This window comes from Helicoverpa armigera, chromosome 20 (assembly GCF_030705265.1).
Source record: "Helicoverpa armigera isolate CAAS_96S chromosome 20, ASM3070526v1, whole genome shotgun sequence".
Taxonomy (NCBI): Eukaryota; Metazoa; Arthropoda; class Insecta; order Lepidoptera; family Noctuidae; genus Helicoverpa; species Helicoverpa armigera.
The window spans coordinates 3,332,944-3,346,915 of NC_087139.1; the positions used below are offsets into that span (position 1 = coordinate 3,332,944).

Consider the following 13,972-nt stretch of genomic DNA (forward strand, 5'->3'; position numbering starts at 1 on the left):
ACACTTCACTAGTCTACCTTTTAGTACAGTGGTTATGGACAAAGATCCCAGTGCCGCTAGACATAACTTACTCAGAAATACAACTTATGACTATGACATAAGATAACTTGATAACAATTGACAACTCCCCCGTACAAAAATTACGTTAATAAAAACCGTACAAAACAATTTTTGCCGCTCAGTTTTTGCTACGCGTGTAAAATGCGAAAACTCTGTTGCGCAGTGGAAAATACGCTGTATCAACTAAGTATATTTCATCTTCTTGTCAAGGATACCATACACATTATCCTGATTTATTTACTTAAATATACCAACTGTAACCTGTGTTAATTCCGATGCAATATTCAAATAATGCAAATAATCTAGTTTATATGCAAAATTACATTGATATACCTAGTTATAAATACGCAGATCTGAATAATTTATTTGATTCCATAAATCATACGTGTTTTATTATAATTAAAGACATTAAATAATTTAATTGTAGAAATGACAATTACTAATTTAGACTTATCTACTTTAGTTTTAGTAAGAAAATCCTTGTTTTTGCGAACAAAATCAGGAGCTAGATACTATCTTCCCTAATAAAAATAATACGGTTTCAATTCACAGCCATAAAGTCCCTTTTCCACGAACCCAAACCCAATAAATGTCATTTTTACATTTTGATTAAGGGCTGATTTTTCAATCATCAGTTAACTTCTATCTGAGGAATAAATATGGCGGTTTGACATATTTTCTATACAAAAGCTGTCAAAACGTTAAAAATACTCCTCAGATAGGAGTTATCTCGCGATTGAAAAATCAGCCCTAAATCAAAAAACAAATTAGATTAGCCGATTTCATTTGCATAAGAACATTGTTTACTTCGGTACTAAGAAAATAGCGTTGGAAGACGGTTTTCGGAGCCACGAGTCTTGGGTTCGGTTCTAATTGAAACAAATGAATTCTACGAAGTACCAGGGCTTCAGAAAAGACTAGGAGAACAAAATGACGAGCGGAGATGGCATGGAAAATATCCTAAGAAAATAGCGTCGCCAAAATTCGGATGTTCAGGTACGAGGAACGTTACTGGCAATGCCATCTTACGCCTTCTTTGTAACCCGTCTATTTTATTTAAGCCAAAAAAACCGGCCAAGTGCGAGTCGGACTCGTGCACGAAGGGTTCCGTAAATTACAGTTAAATCAACCTATCTCAAAAACTATAAGAGATACTTTGATCAAACCAAAAATCGTTGAAAGAGTTAATTAGCATGCATCACCTCTATTTTTTTTAGAATTTTATACCCCGTAGTTATAAAAATAGAGGGGGGGGGACATACTTTTTACGACTTTGAGAGCTGATATCTCAAAAACCGTTCACTTTAAGAAAAATGTTTTTTAGAAAACTATATCATTTTAAAAGACCTTTCCATTGATACCCCACACGGGTATGTACATCGAAAAAAAAAATTTCATCCCTCAGTTACATGTATGGGGGGCCCCACCCCCAATTCTTTTTTTTACTATTTAGTGTCATATTTTTGTAGCGGTTCATACAACACATATTCCCATCAAATTTCATCACTGTAGTACTTATAGTTTCCGAGTAAATCGGCTGTGACAGACGGACAGACGGACAGACGGACAGACGGACAGACGGACATGACGAAACTATAAGGGTTCCGTTTTTGCCATTTTGGCTACGGAACCCTAAAAACCAATCAATCAAAACAAATGCCTCAAGGAACCCGAATGCGTTAGTTTGCTGATCACCATTAAGATAATAAGAGGAAACATTTTTTTTATTTGTTTGTACACTCAAAAGCTCTTAAACTACTGAAAACTCTGTCACTGTTGGAAAGGCTACACTTTTCCCGAGAGACATTGGCTATATTGCCGGTACGAGCAGTAGTTTCGGTCATGCTTAGCGTGCGTCATCTGACCTAAAAGAAGGCCCTGACCTACCTGCGTCATGGCATCTCCGCTCTTTCCTTCCTCCATGGAATAGAGAGCTTTACTTCAAGAACGGCAACAATGTAGCTACAGGGAAATTATTTTTTAAACGTGGAAGTAACTTTTAAGTTTTATTCGATGTTCTAGCTTTTACTGGAGTTGAAGAAGGATTTGCATTTTCCGAGAAAACGGATTTTTTAGGAGTGTAAGAACTGTTCTTGGATATCAAGCGTTTACTTCATCTATAAATTAATTTATAAATTATTGGCAGGAGTAGATACGTGTATCTAGCCTCTCAAACTGTGGTGCAAAAAGAAGTTATTTAGATTATAAAGAAAGAAGAACAAAATGATATTAATAAGGATTAAACAAATAAGATAATGTGCAACTGTGTCATAACGTGTATTAAGAAAGACACCATAAAGTCATTACAAAATCAGATTAGAACGTCATTATCTCATCTGAATACTATCTTGAATATTAACACACTGGCTGTCTTCCCGTGGTTTCACCCGTGTCCCGTGGGAACTACTGCCCGTACCCGAGTAAAATATAACCTTTATTATGAGGGGATAGTACAGCTTTCTAACAGTGAAAGAATTTTCCAAATTGGTTCAGGAGCTTCGGAGCCTTTCCGGTAAAATGTAAAATGAGTGTGTATAATTTTCATCTCATCAAAACAAATAAACAAAAATACATTTTCTCCTCTTTATAATATTAGTATATAGATACTTCTATTCTCATCCCGATAGTTCGTCCCGGTACGGGCAGTAGTAACCACGGGAGGCGGGTAAAGCCGCGAGAAAACAGCTCGTGTTAGTACAGAAAGATAGTATAAAAGTATAGATTTACATGAAACATACAAGTAGCTACATCTAACTAGCTAAGATGGACCGGTTTAATTATATCAATCGTCTAGACTCGGCACGAGTATCGTTATCTGGTTATCTGACTTATGTAATACGTACTCATTAATAGAAATAATAGACAATACAGTTAGATATAGATACTGTTTAATTGATAGCATTGTTTCTTTATGGTGAGAGGAATTTAAATGTTACTTAGTTTTCTTTGATCATGTAATAGGGTTAATATTATTTGTTGTTTATTTGAGGAATAGCGGGCCCACAGGAACTACTTATCGTACCCGGATAAAATATACCCTAATTCACACGCTGATAGTGTAACTTCCCAGTTCCCAACAGTTAATCTCTTTTCAAATTGTACCGGGGCCGCGGTAACTCTTTCTAACAATACCACAAGCGCTGTTTTAAAACTAGAGTTACAAAGAGGAATGTATCTTCAAGATGAAATATTTTCTCAAGAAGATACACAAAAAGTCGTAAGTTGTAGATATAAAGATATATCCCGACCTTGCTCGAGAACGCTACTGCCCGAAATACGGGGGCGCGTAACATTTTAACCCTGACTCTAGGGTTGGCAAATATTGGGGTGTTAACCACAGACAATAGGGAAGTAGTTATTCAATTGTTGTACCCTCAACTACGATACCATAATATTTTAATTAACTCAAAAAAGTTATAGAAATGGGCCCAAAGTGGCGACGCTTAAATGTAAAATCGCGCGCGTGGTCGTTCGTCTGAGGACACCTTTATTTTCTCAATGAGCTGTCTAATTCCGATATGAAAGACGGATGGAGTCCATACCATATAGGCTTTGGCTATCACTATTATATATTTACATAGGATGTATAAAATGGTATGTAAAAGCTAATATCCCCGAGGGATATACCCTATATTTCATCCTGAAAGGAATTTTCACGGGACACGAGTGAAAAGGGAAACAGCTAGTTCCATACATATGCTATTTTGTCCCAAAGTTAACTAAGTATAATAATAAATCTACCAGACATCATTTCAGCTCGAATTTGTCTATCTTGACAAGACGGTATCTGACATAGCCATGTTTTAATTTCTTAAGTTAGATGCCTTTTTAACTAGCAAAGAATTATGTATAACCCCGGAACAAAAGAACTCGACTAATAAACAAAGACGCAAGGTGATACAAAACGTATGTATGTATGCAGGATATACACATATACTATACTTATTTTGTTCCCGACCTTGCCCAAACGCGCTACTGCCCGAAATACGGGTGCACGTAAAATTTTAACCCTTAACCTTAGGGCTGGCTAACAAAGAAAAAAGTACTTTTTCCTTAACTTATCCAGGCAATTATTGTAATACGTACCTGTAGTACATATGTTATATTTTCAAGTTTAACTTTACTGTAAAGTTTGATTGGATTCGGTGAGTTTTCAGAGTGTTGCTACTTAAGTAGGTACGCTAAATTCTAATCTAGGCTCATATTTAACAACAGAATTTTCACCGTAGCAATGCTACATAATATATTTAACAGCTACTAAGCTAAATATCCTGGCATTTCCAAGTATTTATTCACCCTAATTCTGAAAGAAGACAGCCCTATAGTATTCGTTCAAAATAGGGAAGTTTAATGACGAGCGCAGCGATCGTAAAACATCAAACGTTTCAGGGGTGTCGACTACCTAATACTCTTTTTGCTAAACTTTATTGCAAGTGAAAATAAATTAAATTTTAAGTAGTTACTGTGAAATGGATGACAAATATAGTTTATTATGCTGGCCTGTTTGTAGTTGATTTTAGGATTTTATGTCAAGATGGTGGGTGTCTTTGTATTAGTGCTCAGAGGAGACATGTTTGGATAATGAAAAAGAAAGCTCATAGTGCACACATTATCGCGAAATGTTAACCTGAAACTACTTTATAGAAAAGGGCTATCTATCCATAAGAGGTCCGTCGCTCTATAAACATATCTTTTTTTTTTCTTAATTACTTAAAATCATTTTCGAAAAAATTGCGTAAATGTGGCCCGTCGCTACACTATTATTTTCTTTATCTACTACATTCATTATTTATTAAATTAATATCTTTCTTCAGGTTTTATTCTATTGCCCATAAAGTAATTAAACTATGACTTTTAGTTATAAAACTATTTTTTTACCACAAATTCAACCCTACACCCTGACCTACACCCCTCGAGCCGAACAAAACAAACTACGTAGATCAGACACACGTATAGAAAACGCAACCTTGTTACAGCGGCTTCAGTTCAAATTCACCAACTAAGCTCATTCCCTCCGCGTTCAGAAACGAATGAGCTTCCAGATACACGTGGAACATTCTAGAAGTTGATCGAAACTTCTTTTTGAAGAGTTTTATTGAACCTGTCTGTTACATTTCTAGGAGGACAGTGATTTTGATGAATTTTGGATACCTATATTTTGTAATTCAACCCTAGAGAATGACCTACACCCCTTGAGACGCACGTAGAAAATGCAACCTTGTTTCAGCGGCTTCAGTTCAAATTCACCAACTAAGCTCATTCCCTTCGCGTTCGGAAACGAATGAGCGACCATACACGTGGAACATTCTAGAAGTTTGATCAATGTTCTTTTTGAGGAGTTTTATTGAACCCTTTTTTTGAGATGTCTGCTACATTTCTTGGTGAAGGGTTTCTTTGTGGAAAGTGTTTTTGTTTCATTACTATTTTCCTTTCATAGTTCATTCCTGTTATTTAGAAAAAAATAAAAGCCCCCAAAAAAAATGTAGTGAGGAGAAAAATAAATATTTACAAAAAATATGGTATACGACATGAATTATTCTATTTACTAAATTAGATATAATTAATAACCAAGCTCATGATACTACTACAGCCCTGAGAACGTTTTTTTTAATCCACACTTAATTATATAGAGTTTTCTATGTATTAACAGACTGGTACCTGTATTACTAATATGAGCAGACGCAACATAACAAGTTCTGATACTCACATAATAACCGTTTACATAAGACTAGGCCGCCCCGCCCATAGGCTTAAGTTTTTATTGCCACCCCCTCCCCCAACCACCTAGCTTCCACGACCTATCGGAATCCTTCACCCCTCGAATTTACCCCTGCGCAAGAAAGAGATAGCCACATAAACACTTATAAAAGAAAAAACGAAACAACCAATGAGACTTAACTCCTGCCACATATTTATTCCGATAGCCATATTGAATTTTTTATTCATGTAAATGTAAATAAATAATAAAATTGTTAATATGTTTTATTGTTGAAGAACAATTGGTCACATTTCTTATAATGAGAGTAAGTAAGGTTGCAAGAATTGAAATAATTTATAGTTGTCATTAATAACAATGGTTTATTTATAAAACGCAACTATCATAAATAATGTGTAAGAAGAATAATGTTGTCTATGGTTAAGATGTCCGCACTTTTTTTACTATGGCCTTCTGGCAATTTTCTCAATATAGTAGGGTACAAATAGCATTCTCCTTCATTAGAGCACCAAATAGATACATATTACCATTTTGACATTAAAGATAATTATCCTACAGTGTTAGACATTAAACATAATTCTTTTTGACAGTTAGATTAGTGCAATACTGAAATCCTTATTAACAAAGTTACCAGTTGGAAATAATTGGTATTTTGTAAGCCTACCTTTTTAAGGCACGCGTAATTTATCAACCGCGTGGGCCATAGGTAGACCGCCTATCACAGAAGCTATTGAATAAAAATTAAATTATAAATTTTAAAAAACCCCCGACCCAAAAAAGTACACAATAATTATGACAAAAGTTTAAAAACGCTAAACCCTATAAAAAGCAAAAAATAACTTTTAACACTACGTAAACTAAATTTTGTCGTGTCGGGGGACCGCTCTAATTCATTACTTTAGATACGTGTTTGTTTTATACGAATGTTGTAATTAGGTAGGTATCATTTGATTTATGTAAGTATTTTTGAAGGTAAAAAGCGGTCCCCCGACACGTCAAAATTTAGTTTACGTAGTGTTAAAAGTTATTTTTTGCTTTTTATAGGGTTTAGCGTTTTTAAACTTTTGTCATAATTATTGTGTACTTTTTTGGGTCGGGGGTTTTTTAAAATTTATAATTTAATTTTATTTCATGCTTTTTAAAGGAGCTCCTTAATTTTTCCTTTATATTTAATTTCTTTTATTTTAAGATGGGGTCGCTATATGCGATCTCGGCCAAAGGAAGCTGTTTAACAATCCTCATGACAAACTGGCTCTGGGAGAATTGCACAGATTGAGAAACAATAAAGATTAACCTTTGAACATTCTAGATTTTCAGCAAAAATATAAATCGGTTTATCCGTTTCATTCCGGCATTCCAGGGTTTCATCCGCCATATCCCATTTCCAGCATCAGGTTCTCGTCAATCAGAAACATGAAGAGAACTAGTCAAGACAAATTCAACGAGCCCAAACTCGATGGGTTTACTAAAAGGCAGTTCAGGGTTACGTCTCCTATCTTCATGTCCTAGCAGCAGACCAGCTCAGTGATTGCAGAAGACATTAGTATTTCAAATTTCAGATCCCACATATGCTTGCAAGTAAACTGAGCGTGTAACATTCCTATCACACCTAACATACGAGCTGATGACCTTGAAGACCTGAACCGATTTCCACCAAACATGGCTAAGAACACTCCCGACTGACATTCCTTTCAAACAAAAAAAACCGCATTACAATCGGATCATCCGTTTGGGAGCTACGATGCCACATACACACACACACACATACACACACACACACACAGACACGTCAAACTTATAACACCCCGTCGTTTTGGCGTCGGGGGTTAAAAATGTTGATTGATTTACTCCAACAATTAAACAGTTTATTTTCTGGTAGAATTAAGTGATATTTATTATTTTTTGTTTAGCTCATTGATTTACTCTAACAATGAAATGATTACTTATTTTTTCTGGTGATATTTATTGATACTTATTATCGTTCCTTTTCCGCCGTTTTAACATTCATGTGAATCCCAGCGCAGACGCCTCAGTTTGTTTTTATTTCTCCATAATTTTAATAAAAAACAGGGTAATTTTGCAGAAATGTAAATTCTAGTAATTTTAAAACGAAAGTAACTTAGTATATCAACAGTATAAGTACGTAAAACAATGATCTTCATTCAATTATGTTATCTGTGCGATTAAAAATGAATGCAACAAATTGTGTTATCTGTGCACAGGTCACCTACCTACACTATAATTGGTATGTTATCTCTTATATTCAGTACAATTTACAATACTAGTGAACAATCTATATTAATACTTTGTATTTTACCTAAATATGTATATGTTTTTTTTTTATTGTGCACATGAACGGAGTTGTCATATTTGGCATTTTCTGTGGTGTTCTGTAAGAATGCATAGAAATTACATGAAAAAAAAACATCTTTAACATAAAATATTCCTATGCATTAATTTTTCAATTTCTTCGGATGCTTTTGGATTCTCAAACACGATTTAAAATAATATTTTTATCAATCAGATAAATATAATTTAGGCCCAAGTTCTTCGACGATATTACCGTCCCTGTTTCTTAAAACAACTGTGTACTTTGAAAATTGAACGTTAAAAATTCATACTTAGTAAACAGTTGTTTTAAGAAAATTGATGTTTATTTTGTCCGTGATTTCAGGAAAGGAACAGCAATTTAAGCATCGTACGTGGGACCTTATTTGGCTAGTTCAGCTGTTTTACTTTCCGATATGTTATTGTAATATATTGTGTGTGTATTATAAAGCATTATATACCTAAAGATAGTTTTATTTCTAAACTAGCTTCTTTTCATGATTCCACCCATATGCAGAGTAAACAACTGCTCACACCAGGATCTAAAGTAGCCTATTTATGTCCTTCTCAGGGTCTAACTAGACTATCTATGAACCTATTATTAAAAGGGGTTTAGTGTTACTTTTACATGTATAATATACTTAAATTAATATAGTACGTATTATTTATTTCAAGCATTCCCCTTTACATCGTGCGACCTCAAACTTGCGTTCCAATAAACAGACGTCTACTCTCAATTCAACCAGATCTAGGACTGAATTTATCAAACTACCAACAAATAATAATTCAAACATGCATTTTGATGAATAAACAATAACTTATCACGTCTATTGGCCCAGCAACTCTTATCAGTTGCAACTTTGATTACTGAATACTGACACTGCAACCTTATCTAGATAACTTTGTTTGAGTAAAAACTACTTGGATCAATTTTGTTTGATTACAGATAATAGTTGAGGTTGTTTGAAGAATAGTCTATGGTTTGACGATCTATGGTCGTGAATTTAATGGTATATAATGGCGTCCTAGCGAATTGTCAGCCACGTCGGGTGTTCCCATATAACTAGATCATAATAACAAGAAACAGATTAGCATAATTTTTCATTAAAAATGTAGATAAAATATTTGTGCTATCTAATCAAGTTAACGTATAACCTTTGACATACCAAAAATGATTAAGAGACAATAGAACTATTTTACAAAGTTGTATCAATAACATTTTCAAAAATCATTGATACCGTGTGATCTAGTCAAAACACATTTTGCAATGAATTGCTAGCGTACTAAATTATCTATTTCAGTAAGACCCTAAACTATAATTAGGCAAAATAATAAATAGGTACTCAGTAGATAATGAATATGGCAAACCATCATCCCACAGTGCAAATGTGCAATTGTGCGCTCATAAATGACAATTTGCCTATTTTACTGCTCACCCCTAATAATGTTATTATAGGGTAGCTCGTTGTGGGGGTAAATATTATCCCTATGACAAGTAAAAACAAATTAGACGAGTTTTATTCTTGCTTTATGAAAGCAGGTACAGTTACCGGCACGGATGTCGGGCTCTCGGCGGAAGAGTGGGGATCGCTTTGCGCAACCGTACGCATGAGGCAATAAGGCAGTAAATCGCTTCTGCGCAGGTGAAGGTCAGGGCTCGACATCCGTGCCGGTAACTGTAAGTAAAGTATTGGTTGAAAGTAGTTTAATTTGATGAAATGTTTTTATGAAAAGGAAATTAGGAGCCTACCTACCTATTGCAAGTTATCGTACTGAACATGAACGATTTTTCTATTTTAAGGTACCTAGAGATAGCTCTTCTAAGGGGGAGTATAAAAAGCGATTTCGCAGCTGAAAATAGTTCTGTTATAGGTAGTTATAGTTAAATGGCGCAACGCAACCCACTATAAAGAAACAATTATGTTAAAAATTATTGTGGCATGGGGAGCTAGGAATTCCTAAGATTTTAAAATAACAAGAAGTTCGTGCTAATCCCACAATAATCAAAAACACCTTTTAGTGTAGAAATCACGTCAGTAAAAGCCCTAAGTTACAACCTAATAGCAGTGTGAAAATAGAATATTAGTACCTAAGTAGTTCAACAATACTTTATAAAAGAAGACCGTAACATAATCCATTGATTTTAATTGACAAGTTTACCTTTACAAAGTACAAACAAGCCATAAACTTCGATTCAATTCGCACAAAAGCTAGAAGAAAGGTCGAAGGTCAAAAACAATATACAGCCAACATGATACCTTTCATTACACTGATTGCGATTACAATCAATTTAATAAAATAGGAGAGACATTAAATTAAGTTTCTTTGGGAATCGTGCACCAATATTTTGAGAGATTTTTATTTGAGAGAAATATTAATAAAAAATCAAAAACGCTTAGGCTCAGGCACATCTACAACATAACGTCAGTTTTCTTAAAACAACTGTTTATTAAGAAATTTGAAGATCAATTTTCAAGTAAATAGTTAAGAAAAACGGATCTATATGCTGTCGTCGGGAAGATGTGGTTAGCAACAAAATTCCCAGTAATTCACAATGTTATTTTAGCATTGACTGCCCATCTTACTCTTCAATCCATTTTCACGGGTAACACGATATCTTCCTTTTCTTTCTTCTTACGGGTAATATCTGGCCAGAATCCACTTCTGAATCATCGGGAATAGTTGCATAAATATGAAAATCTATAAAATTTTGTAGACTTCTTTTTGTTGCATACGGAAAGTTTGTGTGTGCAAATTAAACTGTAATCGTGTTGATACAAGTAGACAAGAAAGAGTAAACATATTTACTATTTGTTTTCATTTCGTTCAGCATTATCTGAAATTGCAATTTTTTATCAGCAAGACAATATTCTTGGACTGTTAAGTTCTGTAAATGCACGATAAATAAATAAAAAAACTTGTTTTCTTTAATTTTCGTTTCAGGCTGTAATTTCTTTTGTACAACAACTACGTACCTCGCATAAAGACTAGACTATGCGTACCCACAGACTGTGCATTTATTTACCAGTTTGTTAAAATTGCTGCTGTACCTAGCTAAGCAATGAAATACAACAATCGTATGATTCAACACGACCCAATACGTTGACTGAGTCAAATCAAAATCTTATTCGACTACGTACGAATCAAGTTAAATCATACTCAATTCTTTATTAGCATTCCATATGTTGTACATGTGGTACATTATGATTAGAAACAAAATGGACCCTATAGGGCACAACTTAAAGAAGTAGCTGAGAGTTTTAATACTACCGAAAACACCTTGGAGTAACATGTCATAGTCATTTTAGTTTTAGCCCTTCCGTACATTAGGCTACTCAAATCCGACGGTTACGTTTTCTAATACCTAATTGTGTAGTGTACCTATTAAGAGCCTTTTGATGCCGTTCTTCTCAACCGGCGGCATCTGTCATATAGAGAGATGCATCAAGAAAGTATGATAAGTGGATATTTGGCAACAAGTTGCAACATTTGCAACAAAGTCGACAAAACTTCTTTTCAGTGGAATATAGTTTTCGGATTCATAACCATACTTGTAAGACAAAACAATTAGAGATGGGCTACGATCGCCAAAGCATGGTATCTAATTTGAGTTTTGTCAGTAAAAACTCGATAAACTTATTTGCACAGAACCCTGCGGCCTATCGCTTTTAGGGATCGAATTTCTAAGCGTCGTCTCACGATTCTTCAATCAATCATTTCGTCTACGTGAAATGAAGGTTGAAGCCGCTTCAATCCGTGTTTACATCGCTCTCTAAGAAAAAACATGACCCTTTTGGCAATCGGGTAAAAAGATTGAAAAGTTCTCTTCATGAATAAATAGCATTACAGTTCCTTACTTCTTAATATTGAAAGTTTTGTGAAAGAGTTAGTACGTACTTGGGTTAAGTTTTATTTAGCACGTCAAAAAGACCCAAAAAAGACTAATTTACGATTTAAGTTAGTAATAGTAAGTTCGCGTTATCTGTATTTAGGCACTTCCAAAAATATTTCTTGCACTTGGAATGGCTTCGTTAATCATCAATTTTCAAATCACATTGCAATAGGCCTAAAACATTGATGTTAGGTATGAAAGTGATTAAGATCCAACTTGACTTGGAAACTATCTGGCAAATGTCAAAGACTGTTTCTAATCTTACTTTGAGTAGGTTACAGATAATAATAAGTATATTACACACAGCACTTATCTATAAATATCTTAGAAGACTAGGTACCTAGGTATAGAATCTTGTTAGTACGTCAGATACACGTGTAGACTAGGCCTAAGGCGTGTTAGAGCGATCCGGTAAGCAACTTGAGTTATTTAAATTTTCACATCTTGCAAGTTTTAGTGGAAATTCGGTTATTATTGGTGTTTTGAAGTAGGTATTGTGACAAAAAAAAATATTTCTAAAAAGTTGCTCAAAACTTTTCTTAATATAGAATTTGAAAGATAAAGAATTATAAATGCATTAATATAATAATTAGAATAGATAAGTAAATAGTGCTGGTTTATTTATTGTCATTATCAGTTGTTCCCAGGATGATCTGAGCCTAATTTGATTAGACTGCATTTGTTATCAGATAAGATACCTAGTTCGAGTTTCATATTGGACTCGATCAAGATGTCTAAATAAACATTTTTCGTGAACTGGGAACTTGTTATTGTCATTGTCATAGGAAGTTAGACTAAACTGTGTTAGGTATGTTGTAATTGTTGCAGTTTACATATAGTGCGTTTATTTATTTTGTGCCTACTTACCGAAAACTCATATTTTACATCCCTTTTCTAACAAATGGCCAAAGAACGAAAATCAAAACAGAATCCTGCGCACACGCATTCAGAGCAAATCCTGACAGAAACTTTGTCGCAAACTTCACTGTAGAAGCAAATCCACTAACCCGGTTGCTGCGGCGGCATGAGCGGCGGCATCGCGGGCGGCAGCGGCGCGGAGGGCGGCGGCGGCGCGTACGGCGACACGCCGGGCGAGCCGGGCACCGAGTCGCAGCTGGCCGAGCCCAGCGAGCGCGGCGGCGGCACCACGGGGCTGCGCGGCGCCTTCACCACGGGCGGCTCGGGCTGCTCCAGCTCCACGCCCGGCGGCTGCAGCCCCGTCACCAGCGCCCGCGCGCGCGCCTCGTCCTGCGCCTGCGCGCGCCGCAGCGCCGTCTGCAGCGCCATCACGCGCTGCCGGTCGGCCGTCAGCCGGCACTTCTCGCAGGTGCAGTTGCGGTACTTGCAGTAGCGCTTGTGGCCCTTCAGCTCGATCTTGAGCCGGTGGTTGCGGCAGCGCGCGCAGTTGGGCGGCGCGCGCGGCACCGCCGAGCTGGACGCGCCCGGCTCCGAGCGCTCCTCGCAGTCGTCGGGCGTGCGGCGCCTCCACGCGCCCACGGACACCATGGCGGGCTCCTCGTAGTCGGCCGTGTTCGCGACGGTAGCGCGCGAGACGAACGCACACGCGGTGCGGCGCGCGGTCACGGAGCGACTGCCTGCCCCCGCCGCCGGCCGCGTGCCCCGCCCCGCGCCCCTCCCCGCCGCGCTACTGCATTTATTGCCGTGCCCCTATGCAACTATGCAATTCTTTGCACATAAATTACTAAATTCACGCAAGACATCCTGACTTTCAGGAATTTTGGTACGTAACAGAGGTTTGTTCACGGCTCCGAATACAAATGAGTCATTAGTTTCAGCAACAAACATTTTTCGCAAAGCGTAGAGTTACGAGTAACATGCAGTGCAAAACATCAGATAAGTTGAATTTAACACAGGGGAAATATAAAATTTACGAAAACTTGTTGGCGTATTCAAAATGAGATTCACCCGTCCTGGGAGAGCTGCTCTCCCAACCCAAGCCTAAACTGTTCCAAAGT

At 36.5% G+C, this 13,972-nt stretch overlaps 1 protein-coding gene across 5 annotated transcripts in view; it reads right to left on the minus strand.

Annotated features, from left to right (window-relative positions):
• The window catches only part of LOC110377458 (protein doublesex), a 143,430-nt gene extending 129,782 nt beyond the window's left edge, over positions 1–13,648 (minus strand). For 2 of the 5 annotated variants that reach the window (XM_049848452.2, XM_021336378.3), the window contains exon 1: positions 13,004–13,648. In XM_049848452.2, coding sequence (XP_049704409.1) covers positions 13,004–13,502 — 499 coding nt within the window. In that variant the 5' untranslated portion in view covers positions 13,503–13,648. The remainder of the gene's footprint in view (positions 1–13,003) is intronic. The other 3 variants (XR_007511928.2, XM_049848454.2, XM_049848451.2) reach the window with 3 other exon arrangements.
• Positions 13,649–13,972: the final 324 nt, after the last annotated feature.